Genomic DNA, 20,317 nt, shown 5'->3' with positions numbered 1-20,317 from the left:
ACCATCCACATTTGGATAGTTCACCCCAAATAGTCTCATCCACTAGTACACAAGCCATGTCTGTTTTGCTTGCTAGTGTATTGCAAGGATAAGTAAATGATGACTGTTGAAAAAACTTGCAAGGAATAAGTAGCGTCAGATAAACTCAAGGTACAGTGCACTGGCCTTCAGACAGCTTTCTGACCTGGAACCTGCTGGATAAGAGGCCTGAGCTCTGCGCATGCTCGGATCCCTTCCAGAGCCTGGGACTCCATGACTGGTATTTGGAGTGATAGCATCCCTAACTCAAATTCTCTCTGATTTGCTGCTGTAGCTTGTAGGCTCAGAGAGGCTGTGTCCTCCCAATAGCTATCAGGTGCAGTAGAAGCTGCAGATACCTGCTCAGCTGCTGAAGCCTTTAATCATGGAAAGACGACTCCTAAAGAAGGAAATGAAAAAGCTCCTGTAAGTATGATTGCAAATAACTTCCATTTATTATACTTAGCATTTGGTGGGTTTAATGTTATAGATGGTCTGATATTGGCAGGAGGGTAAAAATCTAAGGAAGATTTTATTCCTGCACTATCAAAAAAAGCCAGATGGTCTGGCCTCTGTCTCCAGCCAGAGAGGTCACATGTGGTGCAAAGCCCGATGCTGAATCTCTTGGGAGGATGGTTCTGCCATCAGCATGCTCCTGATCGAAGGCATCCCTGTTCCAGAGGCTGAGATCTGGGACCACAGCCCAGCCGGCCTGTGCTGGGCAGTGTGTGCATTTGAAAGGGCTCTGCTGGAGAAAGATACAGGGGAGGTTTCTGAAAATGTGCCTAAAGGCCCGGCATTTAAATTGTAGCCTCTGCCTCTTTGATTGTCAGTTGGATCAACTCAGTAATTCATCTCCTTTTTCTTGCCATCTGAACTTTTATTTTTAAACAAACAAAGAAAATATTAAGTCTTCCCATGGAAAATTTGTTTTATTCTGTGCTAGCTTTGCTTTGACTTGGTACTTTGTTAAGAGGTTGGTGAAAATAGCAGACCATATAAAAAGGAGGGGCTACATCCTATTTCATATGTATTATAGGCACAACAATAATACCCTTTTCATCAAAGACCTTGTCACAATCCCCATCAAATGTCCTCTCTCAGCCTACTAAGATCATTGTAGCAAGTCCTTAAGAAACAGTGGAATAAACTATGTATGAATTCACACATGTTTGCATGTCTGTGTTTGGAGGTCAACCTAATAAAGAACAAGCCATAATCAGGAATGTCAATTCCTCCACCTAGAACTGGAATTTCAAAAGTGATATAAATGTAATTTTATAACCAAGGAAAGGGCATAGGGTGCTTTAAATAAAGTGCCTTGGAATGACAAAGAACAGATTTGAGAATTTTTGCCAGTCTAAGCTGAATGAATCAGAAATGTTTTAGAAGGCAGACACAGACTTACCGCTCACAGGGTTACTTGCCCAACGTGTGTGGTAAAGACCTTGACCACCGCAGTGAGGCCTTATGGAAAGACGAGAGATTTGTGGAGAGGGACCTCGGAGACCCCAGGGTCCTTTATCCTGCACCCAGATCCTCTTCCTGATTTTCCCAGAATAGCACCCACTTCTTTTACACTTCCAGTGCCTTTCTTCTTATCAAAAGTCACTGTTCTGGAAGGATCTGATGAGGATACACTAAACTGGAATCACTAATATATTTTTATGCATAACTCCTCCTAAGGGTATTTGCATTCTAATGAGAAAAGGCCTTCGGGCAAAAGAATACATCTGTACAGAATATCATAGATCTAAAATTCATCAGCCTTGGACATTCTGCCTTAGTTTAACACAGGCAGAAAGGGAATCTTTATTTTAAACAGTGGGTCTCAATCCTTTTGTTTTTGTAAACCTTCTCTGTCTGCGGGGATTTATCAGACTCCCTGCTTTCCTATACATTCTGTGCCCACTATATGAGTTTAATTTTTAGATACATGGGGTTTAGATTAATTATGGTGAGACATTTTAAGCCTGCAGCATTGCCGACTTGCTCTTCAAATCAAAATATTGTTATTCTGGTCACAATGTAGACAAATAGTTCTCTATATAGAAAGAAGGAAATGCACACTCAGCCCCTCAGTGACTGCTCTGGTGTTTGGCAGAGGAGGGAGGGGCTGGGCAGGACCCCCCTTCTGCAGACTGAGCCCCCGTGTCATTGCCAGTGGTTCAATCCTGCTCTCTTGCTTTTAAGGGGAGATTATATTGGCATCAGACTTCGGGAAAATGAATTTGACCCAAAAGGAAGAAGGCAACTCACCTTTCTAGATGATATGGTAAAGAAAGGCATGCGGGGCGAGTCCCAGTGTGTTATATGTGTATGAAGGGGGCGTAACAAGGGTCTAATGTATGTAATAAACAAGGCTACCCCTGACCCTCTCGAATGTTCTCTTTCTCATCTTCTCATCCTAGCATTCTCCATGTGGTCTTTTCAACTCATTAAACCGAAAGCCAAAAGAATGTGAAAATATAAGTCATGAGGCGTTTGCTATTAGAAAAGAGTAAAAAGCAAAATGGATGCAAGCACACATGTTACATAGGATGTTAGAATTTTTTAGACACTAGCTGTCATGTATAATACGGGGCATTTGGTTTGGTTTTGTCTTTTACTATTTTCATTAATAGAGAAAATCAAAGAAATGAATAATCCTAAAATTCTTTCTTTTATTATTCATGTTCTGTAATGACAGCTCACTCCACATAAGTTAAGGAAGAAACCGCGTAAGGATCTAAGTCCAAAGAAATGAGTAAGCCCTCAGCTTTTGATCGTACCCATTTTCTATTCCTGCACCAGTGTAAAAGGATGGCTCTCTCCCTCCCCTCCCCTCTCCCTGCCTGACTCCCTGGAGCTGAGTAAGCAGTTGAGTCTCCGTGTTCTCAAGTGCTTCTCTGTGCATATATTGGATGGAGAAATTAAATCAATTAGATAATTGCTTCTCAAACTTTAATGAGGTCTTATTACCAGACCGCTGTGATTCAGGAGGTTGGGGGTGGGGCTGGGAATTGGCATTTCCAGTGAGTGATGACAGCACTACTTGTCCATGCACCAGTCTTTGGCTTAAGTTTCAACAATGGATCACGCTCCATTGTTTTTCTTCTTTTTTAAATTCACTTTTTAGTTTGGTCCAGTCCCTGAAAGAAATAGAAATAATTACGTTGTTTAGAGAAGGTGGGAGTGAGATAGAACCTTAGAACCTCTCTAGAAATACAGAAGCCAAACTGACCTTCCCTTTCCTGGGGATGAGGATAGCAATGGACATTGGGATTGGCCCTCAGCTTTCGGTGTGAGGCTCTCAGCAGGTCACTTACTCGGGTCTACCTTAGTCCTTTGCTCATGGCCCCTCCACCTGGGAGGTCCTTCTCCTCCTCCAGAAATTCTATCCTTCGAGCCCCAGTTCTGCTGAAGCCTCCTCTCTGAAGCCTCCCCGGATTCCCCCAGTGGACAGACCACTTTCCCTGAGCGGTGGGAGCACATTTCTGTCATTCTACTCACAGAATTGGAAATTGTTCTCTGGTCCCTCTTCATCCACCTTCACCTTTCTCTATTTCAAAATTTTAAGGGGTTGGGGGTGGTGGTGGAGGAATTGAGCAAAAATGGGGGGAAAGGGGGAAGAATTCATGGACAGGAACAAGAATGTGGTGATTGTGGGGTGGTGGGAGGAGGGAGAAGAGGGTATGGGGGATAAATGGTGATGAAAAAAAATAAAGTAAAATAAAAAGCAAAAAAGAAATTAAACAGAGAACATCAATTGCTCACCTAAGGATATGCCATGAGTTGTTGGCCACCCCTAGATGTGAGCCCAGATTTCCTAATTCCCACTTCGGTATTCTTTCCAGGAATCTATCCTTTCCCTCTTGGTCCACATAAACAAAAAAAACAAAAACAAAAACAACCTTGCTCTAAAGGCACTGCCTACAGATCTCTAATGATTTCTGGCGAGTGCCAGGTTACTGGACAGAGGTGATGATCCTCACCATTGCGGACAAAATAGTAGAGCAGGCTTCGCAGTGCCATTGTCGTTGGGCCAGGGTCGCTCTGGCAGGTGTCTAAGCTGGTTGCCCTCCGTGCTGCTTCCAGGCACACTACGACTCGGCCATCAGCGTCGCTTTGCAATGGCTGGATCGCTCCGAAGACTTAGCTTGGCTGGAGTGGGAGACAGTGTAAGTTGACATCATTTTTGTTTTTTTTTAATGTGTAACTCTGAAAAATCAAAGAGGAAGTTCTATCTGGTATCTTCCACCTTGAACACTCTGATAGGAAAACACTGCGGGGGAGTATCCCTCTCTAACTAGAAACCTGAAGAAACCCCACAGTTTTTAAGTTGGGGAAGTCGCATAGTGTTTGCATGTGTTACATCTCTGCTAATTGGCTTCTATCAGATGAAAATCTTTCTTGTATAGATTATTCTCCCTTAGAACAATGACTGTGCTTTATTGTGTACTTGCCATGATTGTTAAGATGGCCAATTCTGTGGGTAAAGGCTGCAATATTTTCATAAGGACTATCAAACACAACTTCCTAAGCATTTAACCAGATATGTACCTGAGTTGAGCTGTTTGAATCATAGAAAAATCTTCTATCCAGGATTACTAGCACTTTCCCAGGGGTGACAGGCAGACACACTCAGTTGGTAGGAACGTGACGCTAATGAGACCAGAACTGAACAGCTTATTCCAGAGGCCAGTTATTTTTCTCTGTTCTGTGACCTTAAAACACATACCTGGTCCTGGGTGGCTGTATCCGTTAGGGTTTGAACCAGTTTGAACAGACTTAAAAGAGGGGAAGGAGATTTACTACTTCTGTGTTTGAAGACCTATCCAAGGGTAGGTCTGTCCGAGGCAGGCTGAATTCAAAACGCAGAGCATGTCCTTAAGATCTGCCTCTTGACTATTTGCTCTGGGTAGACACCATTCTTAGTTTCAGCCTACTGTATTGCAAAATTCGGCCCAGGGGAGAATGGATGTTTAAAAATCACAGAATTGTGTCTCAATAGCTGTGTTTACCCTGACTTGTCTGGGGTGGAGTGGGGGATGGAATACCCTGACTCGCTGAGTCCACAGTGTGTTTCCCACTCCTTGGAATCTGGGGGGATCGTCAGCTTCCCTTGAAGCACACTGGAGTGAAGTAAGGCAGTTCCCCCAAGCAAAGGGTCACAAGAAGGGAAAGGACCCTGGTGGGCAAATCCCTCATTGTCCACCATAGTGACCAATCAGCCAATGTTTGATAGCTGTGAAAACATGGATAAATGAAGGCAAATTCATCACCACTGTTGGAACATCCAAAATTCAAAGTGTGGCGGTGGGCAAAGAGGGATTGGAATGGGGGGGGACATCTGTAATAGTGTCAACAATAAAGATAGATAGATGATAGATAGATAGATAGATAGATAGATAGATAGATAGATAGATAAATAAGCTCTAAACCATATAGCTCATTTATTTTTCAGGGTTCCATCAAATGTCTACCTTTTTTCATTAAAAAGAAATTCAGCCCTGGCCAGTTTGGCTCAGCAGTTGAGTGTTGGCCTGCAGACCAGAGAGTCCCAGGTTCGGTTCCTGCTAGGGACACGTACCACAAAAAAATAAAAAGAAATTCAAAGTATGTACTTTCCTGATGGCAGATTAATCATATCGATTTTGTAAACAAGTGCATAGCACACACAGCCATTGGAGATTACTTAGGGATTATTATCACAACCTTAGCAGGTATAAAAAACAGTAAGAATAAACCCTCCATTCTTATACATTTATGTTCTTCCTCAGGAAAAGGCCATTTCGTGGCCGACCCACGTATCCGAACCACAGAGAAAGAGAAGCAATGATTTTATCATCTTATGCTGGAATCTTAATGGTAAGGAAAATAATACTATTTGCATATATGGAGATGTTATATTTTCTATGCACATTTTTATATTAATGCATTTCCTTTTTCAATCAATGCTTGTAAATGTTTAAGATTTACTAGTATTAAATGTTTCATTTTTTAAGTTATAATGAAAAGACTTTGACTTCTATATTGTATTGACAGAAAACATTTATCTGAGAGGCAAAAAAAAATCAGAATGAGATGCATAAGTAATTGGATTATGCATATTTTGATTTATCAATTTATTTAGAATTAATTTATTTTGTGCCCATGACATGCAGGCACAGTGAGAGACATACTGGATCTATAACAGCTTTGTTTTGTACTAAAAGAAAAGCCCTGATATAATAATACATTTTTTTTGTTTGTTTTTGTTTAACAGAACAGCATTCCAATTGAAGAAGTCTTTAAAATTTATGGGGCGCATTCTTCTGCCAATTTTGGTGTTTCTAAGGTAGGGGTGTCCTGAGACTATCAATATAAGACATTTTTAGAGAGAACTTCTTTATTTGGTACATTTATAATGTTGTATTTTAAGACACAAAATAATAGTTTTATATCAAAATGTACAAAATCAGATGTAGCCATATCTTACTTGGGTAATAAATGTTTGTAAAATGCTCTCCTTACATGGAGGACGGTGTTCATAATAAATGTATTTGGTGTACAGCTGAGTAGAGGCAGAGACTAGAACACCAGGCTTAGAGTCTCTGATTAACATAATGTCTCACTTGCACTTTTTGTAATGTAGACCAGGTGAGCCCAAGCACCCTTCTTGCACGATGTACCACAGCATCAGCATGTAGAACTAGGACTCTTGTGGCACGAGAGAACCAAGAGACCATCAGAGCCGAATTAAAGCCAAATAGAGAGCAAAGCTGGCCGGCAACTGATCCCCAGTTCTCGGAGATCAGCCCCGACTTTCAGCTGATTTTTTATTTTATTTTATTTTGTAATACATGCTCCTAGCGGGAACCAAACCCAGGACTCTCTGGTCCGCAGGCTGACGCTCAACCGCTGAGCCAAACTGGCCAGGGCTGATTTTTTGTTTTATGGGGTTTGTTACAAACTTCTGCAGCTGGCATTTCTTGTTGGCCTTGGGGAAGAACAAGCAAGCAAGGACAGAAGCCGAGGCAGTTATCGATAAGTGGGGGGGAACCTGTGGGAGGGAGCTGAGGCTAAAGGGACCTGGGTGAACTGGGTCAGCACTCATCTATCCTGCTATTCATACTATTGTCTAAGTTCTGAAATCTAACACATTCGCTTAGCGGACAAATTCATTTAGAGGAGTACCAGGCCAGCTGGTACTTCCTCCGGTTGCCTCTGAAAGCTTCATAGGTGGCCTTCTGTTTATTTAATCAGGACAAGGTGCTAGGAGCAGGCCAGGACAAGGACAAGATCTACAAGTTCATTCTCACGAGCTATTGGTTTATTGCTGCCACATTTCTCCTTCCCATCAGACTCCTGCAGACAAGCAGCAATGATCTGAGAGTTCAGACACTGGGTCTGGGTTGCGACTCTGTGACTTTGGAGCCCTGGGTCCCTCCTCCTCTTTGGGCTTGAATGTATGAACATTTAGTAAACGTTCAAATATGGACCGCTATTTAGAGGTGAACTGCTGATCCCTTTACCTTTGGATACCTCTAGAAGAGGGGAGAGGGAAGGGAAATTGGAGGGGCAGGGGTGTGCAGCAGAAAGGAGTCAGGGAAGGCGGCTGGGAGAGCCCCGCCCTCACACCCAGGCCTTCTGCTGCTGTCGATGCCCCCACTGGATTTGGAAGGGAGGCCAGGGCCTGGGAAGGGCTGTGGCTACAGGAACACCTGCCTCCCTGGGTTTTTTACCCGTAGACCACACTGCAAATAGCGAGTTTGTATGAGAGCTCACCAGGTCCAGCTTAGGAGTGAAGTCTTACTGAGTGTTGTAACTTTGAAACCAAATGTCCTGTCATCTGAATCCATCTGTAACCTGGCTGTGGTCCTGAGACTCCAGTTTCCTTGATCACTCTAGTTTCAACTCTATTCATTCATTCAATATAGTTCTAAGTTCAGGGAATTTAATAGTGAGCAAATCAGATGGTGGGGGGTGGTGCTAAAAAATATTAATACTTTCTCCTCCTCCTTTTAACTTCTCTCTGTGCTAATAACCAAATCAAAAGGAGAAAATCAAAGTCAAATACATGTGCATGGAGAATTCACATAGGCATGCTCATTTCATGGAAATTCCAAAGACAGTGAGGCAACATTGGATCTATAAGACATTTTTGGACAAAGGAGAAAGGGGTGGGGAGCTGGGTATTAGATTTCAGAAGTGGGAATGGTGATTCACAGGTAGATGAGGAAGAGCGGAACACACAAGGCAGACAAATCCTTGCTGGGCGACTCAGAAACCATGGGACATGAGTGTATCTAACAGGCACCTGCCTGAAGCCCTCTGGTTGACCATACTTAATTCCTCCTGAGTCCTTCCTGAAGCAGGTTTCTCTGTCTGAATCTCTTGGGCAGGAAAGAGGGAAGAGTCAAACGTTCTTTCTGAGTCTTTTGTTTCTTAATAAATCAATACCCAGTGGGAAGCCATGGGAAGCCAGGACGTTTAAAGGTGGGCCAGCCAATCTCTACCTATCCATCTGGTCATTTGCTTATTCATTAAAGAGCCTTTATTCAGCACCTTCTGTGTGCAGTTATATACAGTCTCTGTCCTTACAATCAATGACCAACAATAACAAGCCCAGATGTGCACATAGACTACACAATGACCAACTCTGAAGAGAAACAGATAATATCCTCATAGAGGGACTTTCCTTCAAAGACCTGCATTTGTTCACTGATACAGGAGATGAGTGTCAGCGCATTTATTGATTTGTATGTGAAACCCAGTGTGTATAATGGTTTCAGCATGAGGATTCTGAAGCCGGACTGCTGGGGTTCAAACCCCAGTTCCACCAGCTACAAGCAGAAACATCCTGGGCAAATCTTCTTAGCTTTGTCAGACGGTTTCATTTGTAAAAAGAGGGACAAGAAGATAGGGTTGTTTGGGGAAATGAAGTGAATTCGTACCAGGAAAGCCCTTAGCACTGGCACCTGGTAACTTCAAAATACTGGCTATGGTTAAGGTTCTGGTATTTGAGGGTTAGTATCTGATTTCCTCTGTGTACCACAAAATCAGGGTTTCTCAACATTTTAAACCACATAATTCTTTGTTGTGTGTGTAGGGGGTGGAGTCAGGGGCTGGCCTGTGCCTTGTGGGGTGTTCAGCTGCATCTCTAATGGGTAACCCTTTATCCATTAGATACCAGCAGCCTCCCTCCAGCCCCCAGTTGTGACAACCAAAAATTGGTCCTGACTTTCCTAAATGTCTCCTAAGAGGCGAAATCACAGCTAGTTAAGAACCCCGTTCTAAAATTTTAAAAATTAAATAGCTCGTCAAGCATCCATGTGTTTTATTAGCATAGTAAACTTTGCCTATTTTAAACAATGAAATATCACAAAAGGTGTGATATGATTTGAGCTACAAATATAAGATTCTGAGGGTCATCTCCCCCTGTGGGCCTTCTAAGTCCCTCTCTGCTCAGGCCTTTCTCTTGCAGATGCGTTAGGGGCACCGAGGGACCTCCTCCGCTTCTTAAACAAGGAGTTAGCAGAGCCTCTCAATGGAAATACAGCATTTCAAATAGTTTAAGTTGTAGGAGCTTTTTAAAAAGAGTCCTTGAGGCTTAATAATTTCAAAAAAATCTAACTAGGCGATCAGTTGCTAAAAAAAAAAAGTTGTTGCCAAAAGTTCCTCTCTAATTGCTGCATGTGTCTGAATGACCTTTGATTCCTTCGGATAAAATATCCCCTAAGCAACAGCTAAAATTCTTCCCAAGCAAGAACTTAAAGCCCCGTTGAATACTAATCAGATTATGTAGAATTTCCGGCCACTAGAACTGCCCACATGATCCAATGTGGGTACTGTGCAGGGGCTTGACGGCAGTCTCAGGACTCTTTGCTGCCACCTGGTGACAGAAAAGCATCATGGGCCCAGCATTGTCCAATTTTATTAGCTTCAGGCGTTTCTCCTGACCGGGAGGCGTTTTTTGCTGATAGCCATTTTTCTGCTGAGGACCTTGGACCCATAGAAGAAGTCAACTAAGGGTCACATAAGTGAGGGTTACACAAATAGTTTCAGATAAATATCAACTCTCCTACTTGATTTTAAACTAAAGGAAAAAAGCATCGGTCTCCCTTCAACAAATAAAGCCAGCAATAAAAATATTCTTCAGCCTGGCTGGTGTGGTGTCAACCTATGCAGTGTTGCTGGTTCCATTCCTAGTCAGGGCACATGCCTGGGGTGCAGGCTCGATCCCCAGTAGGAGGCATGTGGGAGGCAGCCAATTGATGTTGATGCTTCTATCATCAATGTTTCTCTCTCTCCTTCTCCTTTCCTCTCTCTCTAATATATATATATAATTCTTCAGTTCTGTTTGATGGAGAAAAAGGAAAAGGAGGTCTTTGCACACCCCCTTCTTCTCCCCCACCCCTTCCAGTTGGAAGACATTTTTGTTGAATGTGCTTTGGACATAATTTGGCACTCAAGAAGTAGTTGAATCAAGAAATAACAATCATAATAATAAGTTGCTATGACACAATGATGACATTAGTAAGTAGCATTAAAGTAAAAAAGAGATATGATTAAGTCTAGTTTAGGATTTAAATTTCATCCTTTTAAAATAATTTTTCATATAAACCACACAGCTACATGAACTGCTTGCATGAGTCATCAGATTATCAGGACTCACAGAATATTTGAGCTAAAAGTGGCCTTTAAAGTCATTGGGTTCCATCTGCCCCAGTCCATAGGGCAACTGGAGCATGGAGAGCATCCGTCTGTAAGTGCATCAAGTGCATCAAGAACAACACATGACTAGACTTGTCAAGGCGATCACTTCATAAGTTATGTAAGTGTCTAGCCACTAAGAAACAACAACAAAAAACGACAGCTCTGGCTGGTTTGCTCAGTGGTAAAGTGTTGGCCCTTAGCCCAAAGGGTCTCAGGTTCAATTCAGGTCAAGGGCACGTACCTGAGTTGCAGATTTGATTCCCAGCCCTGGTCAAGGTTGTGCTAGAGGCAACCGGTCCGTGTGTCTCTCTCACATTGATATCTTTCTCCCTCCCTCCTTTCCACTCTCTCTAAAATTCAATGAAAAAATATCCTCAGGTGAGGATTAACAAAAAAAATACAAACAAAAAAAATGACATGAGCCAATTTTCTCTCTTTTTTTTTTTTTTTTGTTCCTGGCACACGTTATTCTAAAGGGCTATTATTATAGTCACAATTGCCCCATACCTATATAAAGCCTCCTTTCAATTACTTTCCATGTTTCAGGGTCATCTTTCTGAACAGATTACGTGTTTCTGAGGTTAGAGGCCATGCTTTATGCTTATGTTTAATTCCTTACAACACTGGAGATGAATACTGGATATAAACTCTCTCTCTTTTTTAAATACTTCCATTTCTTTTTCTCTATTGATGTTAGAGAGAGAGGAAGGGAAAGAGAGATAAAAACATCGATGAGAGAGAACATTGATTGGCCACCTCCTGCATGCCCCTCACTGGGTATCAGACCCACAACCTGGGCATGTGCCCTGACCGGGAATCGAACCGGTGACCTCTTGGTGCATGGGTCCATGCTCAACTGAGCCACACTGGCCTGGCTGAAGTAAACTCTCAAAACATATTGTTGCCATTTGAATTAAAGATTGAGGTTAAAAATAGAGTGCCCCTCTGAGGTGGCTAGGCATTCGAGATAAGAGTTTAAGGTAGTTAACCAGCCTCTCTCCTTCCACACTCCAATCCATTCTCTGCATAGCAGCCGGAGGGATTTTTTAAAAACCTGAATCAGACCTGTAACACTACTGCTGAAAAATACTTCCGAGGCTTCCTGCATGCTGGAGTCCGTTTCGGCGAACATTTCCGTACCATCACCAACAAGGACCCACATGCCTCCCTCTTCAGCCCCATCTGCGAGTGTCCCCTTTCTCACGGTGCTGCAGCCACCATGGGCTTCCTTTCTGTGTCTGGAAAGCAAAGCTTGTCCCAAGAAGACCTGGTTCCCTGTTCCTGGAACACTTCTCCAGCTCCTCATGGCTGGCGCGGCTCACCCTGTACGCCTCAGCTGAAACACTGCTTCCTCCCGGCCCAGAGGTCCTCTGTCCCTTCTGTCCGCAGTGGCTGTCCAGTCACTCCCTAGCACATCACTCCCTAGCACATCATCTCGTCCAGTTTCTTTATTAAACTTACGGTACAGAATTACTCTGGTTGTCTGATAGTTTATTGTCTCTCTTCACTCAGCCCTAGAAAGGCAGGAACCTTGTCTAGCTTACTAACCACAGCTCCTAAAACAGCCTGGCCCATAGCAGGTGCTTGCTGAAAACTCGTGGAATGAATGAATGAATGAATGAATGAATGAATGAATGAATGGACACTCGTATCCCTGAAGAAGTTTCCCGAGCAGTGCAGCAGACAGCGGATTAGAACTACAACACACTGGGTGTGTTCCGTGTGACAACGTGCTCTGAGTTTCTGCCTTGCAGTGGGGTGGGGGCAGGAGGCCAGCATGGGAGAGCGAAGGTGTGGAGACGTGGGGCAAGTTTCTCAGAAAAGGTGATATTTGAGCTACATCTCTAAGGAAAAGTAGGAGCCGTAGGAAAAGTGAGAGCCTCTAGCAGGAAAGGAGGAAAGAGCTAGCTGTTTCTGGTAAAGGGAACTGTTGGCAGAGCATCGGCGTGTGAAAACGTATTCTAGGCGAAAGGAACGAAGCGCGCGAGCTGGAGCAGTGTGTGAACGTGCGTGGCAATGACACGCGTGCTTCCCCAGTGGACTGTTAGTGACGTCCAAGGGCTGTGGGTTGGGTAAGCGGCCAAGCGCCAGACGTGGCAGGTGTTAACAGACCAAGCGTGTGCAGCTTTTCAAAGTGGAACTGTTGTCCTTCCAGGTTCCCCGAGCTCCACCTTTCCGCCTCTCCGTGCACCCTTTTGCCATGTTAACAGCACCCAAAGCAGCAGAGTATGCCCGCAAACAGAGTAAGCCTGTGAACTCCCACCTGCTCAGAGAAAGGGACCTCACCAAGTAAGGTCAAACTTAATTAACAAGAACCAGGAGCACTTATGGTTCGATTTCCCACTATTATAGAAATCAGGGAAGTCTTATTTCTTTTAAATCCTCACCTGAGGATGTTTTTTCCATTTATCTTCAGATAGAGTGGGAGGGAGGGGGAGAGGGAGAGAGAAACATTGATGTGAGAGAGACACATCGACTCTCTGCTTGCCACACAACCCCGACCAGGGCCAGGGCCAGGATGAGCCCTTGATCAGAATCGAACCCGAAACTCTGGTCTGTGGGCCGATGCTCTAACCTGAGCCAAACCGGCCAGGGCAGGAAAGTCTTATTTTTTAGACTCTTTGGTAATGGGAGCAAAGTAGTCATGAAGGGAAAGATCTAAAACTGTGGGTGGACTCATTTTTTTTAGGTTTTTTCTTTGTACAGATATGGTTCTTATATGTGTCTCTAGGTGTCAAGTTAAGAAGGGGAGCAACGAATAAAAATGCCACCAGCAGCTCTACAAGGGAAGCAAACGACACAGAACAGAAATCAACAAAAAATCTATCTTTGGACACACAACCAAAGAACAAAGTAGGTTTAAAAACACAAACTGAACCAAAATGATACCGGATGCTGGGAAGTACTTTACTTATATTGTAGTTAAAAGTCTAGCCTTTAGAATTAGATGCTCTGGGTTTGAATCTAAAACATACTGCTTACCAACTGTGTGATTTCAGGCAAGTGACTTAACCTCTCTGTTCCTTAGTTTTCTCTTCTGCAAAATGAGAATAATGGTGGTATTGCTCTCTCAAGGTTGTTGGGATGATTACCTGAGATTATGCATGTTAAGAGGTTAGAACAGTGCTTGCACAGAGTAAACCCTAAATGAATATTAACCATTATTATCTTTTAGTGTTTGAGAAATGCTATTCACAAGTTAATCAGCTGTTATCTTGTAGGTTCAAATAAGTGTGTACAAGCTTAATTTCAAACAATGCAAAAATTATAAATGAAAAGTAAAAGAACCTCTCTGCCCTATACCCTTTCCTACTCCTTAAAAATAATCACTGTTAGTATTTCTTGTGATATTCAAATATTGCTACACGTGTATGTCTTACTACACAGATAGATTAGAAATAACCAAGAAATAAAGAAAAATATTTTTATTAAAAAATTATTCTATAAATGTATAAAAATATAACTTCATATTTTATTGTTTGAAGAGTTTTTATTTTATAGATTTGAGCTTCTTAGTCTTTTTCTTTATAGCTTATAGATATTATATCATATCCTTTAGCTGATAAACAATTTTTTAACTTCAAGATAAAAAGAATGTCTTTTTCAGAATTTTCTATGTATTTCCAGCCACTGAATGTCTTCATAAAGTAAGGGAAAAGGAAAAATTATTTATTGAAAATCCAGATATTCTGGCAAGCAGTTTTAAATATTTCTTTTATACTGTATGGATATTAGTAGCTCATTTTTTAATCAAAATGGGTATGAACAACACCATATCCTAGGAAAGGGTCAATACTGGGCAGAGTACTAGGAAATGAATTTGAAATGGACAGAATCATACCAAAGAGCCAGAAAACAGCTTACTATAGTGATTAAGAGTGTGGACTCTGGAGTCAGATAACTAGGTTTAAAAATTGGTTCCTCTATTTAATAACTTGGGTGAATTATTAAGTGAATCTCTCTGTGCTTCATCTATAAAAAGAGGATGATAGCAGTCCCCACCTCAGAGGGTTGTTACAAGGACTAAGTGAGTCAGTCCACGTGGAAGGCTTAGAAAGTGCCAGGATGACAGCAGGCACTACGCAGAGGCCCCCATTATTACCACGCCCGAGGAACTCACAGTACCACGGCAGGGAAGAAGACATGGCGAGGGGCCAACCTGAGGATCTCGTTTCCAGTTCCACACAGAAAGAGCTTGGATAGCAATACTCTACCCCAACAAGCACAAAGCTGGACAGACTGAGAAATCAACATCTATTCTTGGAAATGTAAGAAAGGGGAGGGCACAGGGTAAACTGCTACCCCCAAGAATAAGATGGACTGATGGATGGGTAGAGGGATGGAGAGATGCACTGATGTGTGTTACAGCAAACACAGCAAACTGTTAACTACGGAATTAGCAGGTGATGGGCACATGTATCTCATTGGACAATTCCTTCAACTTTTCTGTATGAAACCTACTTGAAATATAAAGACACATATAGATGAAAAGTAAATGGATAGAGAAAAATATGCCATGCTAACACTAATCAAAAGAAAACAAAAGTAGCTATATTAATTTCAGATAGAGCTGACTTTAAAGGAAAGTTATCAGGGATAAAGAAGGAAACAGCATGATGATAAAGTTTTATTCTCCAAGAAGACATAACAATCCTTAACAAGTATGCACTAAAAAACAGAGCATCAAACTATGTGAGGTAAAAACTGATAGAACTGCAAGGAGAAACAGATGATTTCACTATCCTGGTTGGAGACTTCAACACCCCTCTATCAGAAATGGAGAGAGATCAATATAAGTTTAAATTCAAAGTAATATAGAAGAAAATCAAAATAATATGCTGCAAGAATAATTCACAACTGCTAAGGGGCAAAGAAATAATTTGCTTTGAGTATGGTTAGTCAAACAAAGTATTACTTTTATTATTTTCATTTCTTTGGAAATAATTTTGAGCTTAGAGAAAAGTTGCAAGAATACTAAAAAGAACCTTCATATACATTTTACTCAGATTCACCAATTGTTAATGTTTTGCTCCAATCACTATATCATTTTTTTCTCTCTGCCCCCTCTCTTCCTCTGTTCCTGTCTCTCTCTCTTTGTATAGAGATATAGACATATATTTTTCCGATCCATTTGAAGTTACATCACCATATCATTTATCCCTGTATATTTCAGTGTGCACTTCTTTTTTTTTTTTTTTATCCTCACCCGAGGATATTTTTCCATTTTTGTACAGATAGAGTGGGAGGGAGAGAGAGGAAAGGAGAGAGAGAGAGAAACATCGACGTGAAGGGACACATCGAGTGGCTGCCACCCGCACGACCAACCAGGGCCGGGGACAAACTGCAACCAAAGTACATGCCCTTAGCGGGAACCGAACCTGGGTCTCTCCGGACCGCAAGCCGACGCTCTAACCGCTGAGCCAAACTGGCCAGGGCCAGTGTGCACTTCTTAAGAACAGTCATTCTCTTAAATAACCACAGTATAGTTATCAACTTCAGAAAATCTAGCATTAATACTTTGATCTAATCTACTGTCTGTAATCAAATGTTGTCAATTGACCCAATCATGTTTTTTTTCCCCCTTCTGTATGGGATTCAGTGTATTTAGTTGAAAAATATAACTCAATTTCCAAATGTCTCAGAACAGTTCCATGGACATTCTTTTGTACCTACATTCATTTTAACAAACCATCTTTGTCAATAACTCAGTGTCTGTTATTTGACCTTAACTTTCTATAAGTTGAAAGCTAATGTCTGTGTCCATGTTGAATTGATGTGCTTGATACCAAAATCATCTTTTTATTTTGCAGGTCACTTAGAAACTTGGAATTGCATCATGGGACTTCATAATACAGTCTCTGGCAGAGGAAAAGAAACATCTTAAAACTGCAGCTCTTGCCAGCATATTTTTCTTTACAGTTAGCTTGGATGCAACATGCACTGTAGTATGATTTTTGGATGTTGAGCTTTCTCTCTTAGAATCAAATTGTATGGCTACATTTGGGTTTTAACAATGTGTGTATCTTATGCTACTTCATAACTGGAAGACCGTTGTGAGTGGAAGACCATTGGTTGGAGAATTCCAAGAATGTTTCTATGTCAGAGCAGGCTGTTTTTAGTACATTTTACAAATGTTTACCCCTGAATATTGCAAAGTGGTTGAATAGGAGACAGTTTTCCAAAGTTTCAATCCAAAATAAAATTAATCTATCATTGATTGTCTTTACTATGTTGTCTTATGAAAACATTTAAATATCATTTCAATAAAGCATTATAAGAAAAATAGGTGTAGACTTTCTTTTAATAGAATATCATGACTAGAAGGAAAAGAAAACATCTGTCCTTCAGTACCTTTCCAAAATGCTGATTAGACATATGGCTCAGCGTGTAAATATCTGCAGTACCTACTTGACCAAATGAACATGAGTACAGATTATACTTTTCTTAAGGTTTTGATGTGCTATCTTTGTAGAACAGTTTGTGTGTGTGTGTGTGTATGTTTAATGTGTGCAAAAACTGAACTTACAGCTACTAAAACAGTCACTGAGGTTTACCAGTAGACTTGCAGCATTAGGTGGGAGACAGAGAAGTATATCAGTGGTTTCTGGGTATGCTGCCAGGTGTCTAGCTTCATGGGACTTTGTAGAATTTTTTTTTTTTCTTTTTTGTCTAGTTCTGTGGGTACATTTTTATTTTGTGGCTATTGCTGTCTCTCCCTTTACCATCTGCATGTTTGTTTCACATGGTGCCTGAGGACTTCCACAAGTGGCATTGCAGACATGTTGCTAGTTTCCTTTGGCTCTCCTGTTAGAGCCTCTTCATGGGTCGTGAAGCACAAAGGTATTTGGTATCATCTTTCTACGAGCACGTGGGATGAAAAATGATGAGCTGGGGTGAGTCATCCTGTACGTCTGCATATCTGAATCAACAGGTCGGCAGCAAAGGAAAAGCTCTTCGGGCACTCGGCTGGGTTCCGCGAGACCGACGCATCAGGGATGGAAAACAGGCAAAGCATGATGCTGATTTCAGGAGATCCCTTTATTTTAGCCCCACGAGAAGTGTTGAGTCACAAGACAAAATATGCCTGTTTTCAAAAGTTTCTGCTTTTTACCATCAACTCGATGTTAATTGATTTTACTTTTCAACTCCTGAAAGTAATATATATTTGTGATAGGAAGTTAAGACAACAGAAAACAACACAAAGGAGAAATAAAAACAAAACTAGAACCTATACTCTTGCCATTCATTCATAACCATGACTGTTTGGTGTAACGAACACCGTCCTAATCTCTTTTTTTCCCTATATAAACATATATAAAAGTTGTATTTAAAAAAAAAAATCCTATTATACTGATGAGATCATTTAGGAAATGTAATCGTTTTTCAATTAAAGGATATTTTTGTTGCTCTTAGCACTTCAGGTCCTTCTGGAATTCGTAGGAGTGTCATGAGTCCCCCAGATGGAACAGCAGCCCCATCTCAGCAGTCTCCATAGGCCGACAGTACAAAGTGCTGGGCGTGTGATGTATTTCTAGAGAGCTGCCTAGGACGAGAAGTGCGCCCTTTGTCTCCAAGGTCATAATGGCTCTGCTGACTTCAATTCCTTTCACTGGAGTTACTGCGGACAAGTCGAAAATGCCAGAGAGAATGAAAGCCCCCTGACCCATGATCCCAAATGAAAAAAGAAAGATAACATAGAAATCTTTTCACGCACTACCCTCGGGCCCCTTTGTGTTGTTCTTGCCAACACAGCAGCTGTCCTGCTATATGTACCAACTTGCACTCCGGTGTCCACCACACTGGACGCTGATCATCCGCTGTCCACGACCATGGCAAAGGTGAGCCCCCCGCGCCGGACCCTGTCTGCTGAGTGTCTTCTGTACAAGGATGTACCTCCCAGCTGCCCGCCTGCTGTCACCCTGTTTTCCACTACAGATCACCTTCTACGAGGACCGCGGCTTCCAGGGCCACCACTTCGAGTGCAGCAGCGACCACCCCAACCTGCAGCCCTACTTGAGCCGCTGCGGCTCCATCCGCGTGGACAGCGGCTGCTGGATGCTGTATGAGCGCCCCAACTTCCAGGGCCCCCAGTACTTCCTGCGGCGTGGCGACTACTCGGACCACCAGCAGTGGATGGGCCTGAGCGACTCGGTCCGCTCCTGCCGCGTAATTCCTTACGTGAGTCTTGCTTCAACCGACTGATGTAAAAGCATCCGTGTTGCAACTCAGGACTAGTCCTCACAGTAAGAATAGCAATGCCCGACACTCAAGCACTTAAAAAAATACAACTATGAACAGGATTATGAATAACCTTATCTCTACCTTTTTCTTACTTAAGGGTAACAAATTGTTTTCAGGGCACAAGAAATCATAATAACATAGCCTCTAAAATTAAATTTGATGGCCTCTGGCTGATCCTTAATTTCTAAATAAAAATCATCTCATTCAATAAAAAAAAAAAAAAAAAACTCTGTAGATAATTCCTTTTTAATGATAAAAACACTACTAGACTGCAGGAGAACAATATAGGTATCATGTATTCTGACTGAATTGGTGATTGTTTTCAATACATTCTCTATATTGTTCATCCGTATGTCATCATACTGACCTAGAAACAATTTGTTTCATCTTGTAAGTGGCTTTTGTCTTCTAGAAATTATTATCAACTGGCTTCTTACAAGGATCAGAGACAACTCATTTGTTAGGGTTTCATGGGACAGGATCCTCACCAAAGTGTTACTTAATGTTTTTCAGTCATGTGGAGTTTATGTTGTGTTTAATGGTGACACCAAATTATGTGGTGAGGCAAGCAGATTCAAGAATTCGGACCAAAATTAGACTAGAAAAATTTGCAGTGGCAAAAAGAGATATAAATAAAATAAGAATTTCTTTGAGACAAGAAGTTCAAATGGTACAAGTGACTTGGCACAATGTCAGACATCTCAGAGTAGGAACTGTTGTACACTACGAATACGAAAGTAACTTAGAAAGGAACAAGCTTGGTAGGACTTAGTTTGATGCAGTCATAACAGAAAAGGAAGTTCAAATCCTCTCTGCAGACTCATAAAATATGGTTGTGACAGGTGGTTTCTTACAGAGGAACCCCTTTCACCCCATTTGTTTCAATGTTTCTTCTACAAGACAGTCCACTGGGCAGGTGAGTTTTATTTTATGACTCTTCCTAATTTGTTAGACCAACAGTGTAAGGAGAGGGTAGGGAGGAAATCTATGTCAGGATGGTTTGAAAGCCATGCTTCCCGAAGATGCACGCTGACTGAGTCACTTCTATAGATATTAAGGATGCACACAATTTATGTATGTCTTCTTTTGTTTGTTGTCACAACAGACCAGCTCTCACAGGATCAGACTGTATGAGAGAGATGACTACCAAAGCCTTGTGTCTGAGCTCACTGAGGACTGCTCCTGCATCCATGATCGCTTCCGGCTCCATGAGCTGTACTCCCTCCACGTGCTGGAGGGCTACTGGGTCCTCTACGAGATGCCCAGCTACCGGGGGCGGCAGTACCTGCTGAGGCCCGGGGACTACAGGCGCTACCACGACTGGGGGGCCGTGGATGCCAGAGTGGGCTCTCTGAGACGGGTCATCGATTTGTACTAG

At 42.1% G+C, this 20,317-nt stretch overlaps 2 protein-coding genes across 2 annotated transcripts; both read left to right on the top strand.

The window, feature by feature from the left end:
* Nucleotides 1-319: 319 nt before the first annotated feature.
* On the top strand, nt 320-16,862 carry CUNH2orf80 (chromosome unknown C2orf80 homolog). Its single transcript, XM_036254840.1, has 8 exons — nt 320-444; nt 2,212-2,293; nt 4,096-4,178; nt 5,781-5,868; nt 6,266-6,337; nt 12,854-12,941; nt 13,430-13,551; nt 16,509-16,862. The coding sequence occupies exons 1-8, from the start codon at nt 404-406 to the stop codon at nt 16,515-16,517; spliced, it is 585 nt and encodes a 194-aa protein (XP_036110733.1). The 5' UTR covers nt 320-403; the 3' UTR covers nt 16,518-16,862.
* Nucleotides 16,863-18,585: 1,723 nt separating this feature from the next.
* On the top strand, nt 18,586-20,317 carry LOC118625049 (gamma-crystallin A-like). Its single transcript, XM_036253351.1, has 2 exons — nt 18,586-18,876; nt 20,045-20,317. Exons 1-2 carry the CDS (start codon nt 18,586-18,588, stop codon nt 20,315-20,317), a joined length of 564 nt encoding a protein of 187 aa, XP_036109244.1.

The sequence above is a fragment of the Molossus molossus genome, unplaced genomic scaffold (assembly GCF_014108415.1).
Source record: "Molossus molossus isolate mMolMol1 unplaced genomic scaffold, mMolMol1.p scaffold_m16_p_11, whole genome shotgun sequence".
NCBI lineage: Eukaryota > Metazoa > Chordata > Mammalia > Chiroptera > Molossidae > Molossus > Molossus molossus.
This window is presented reverse-complemented; position numbering and strand designations above follow the sequence as displayed.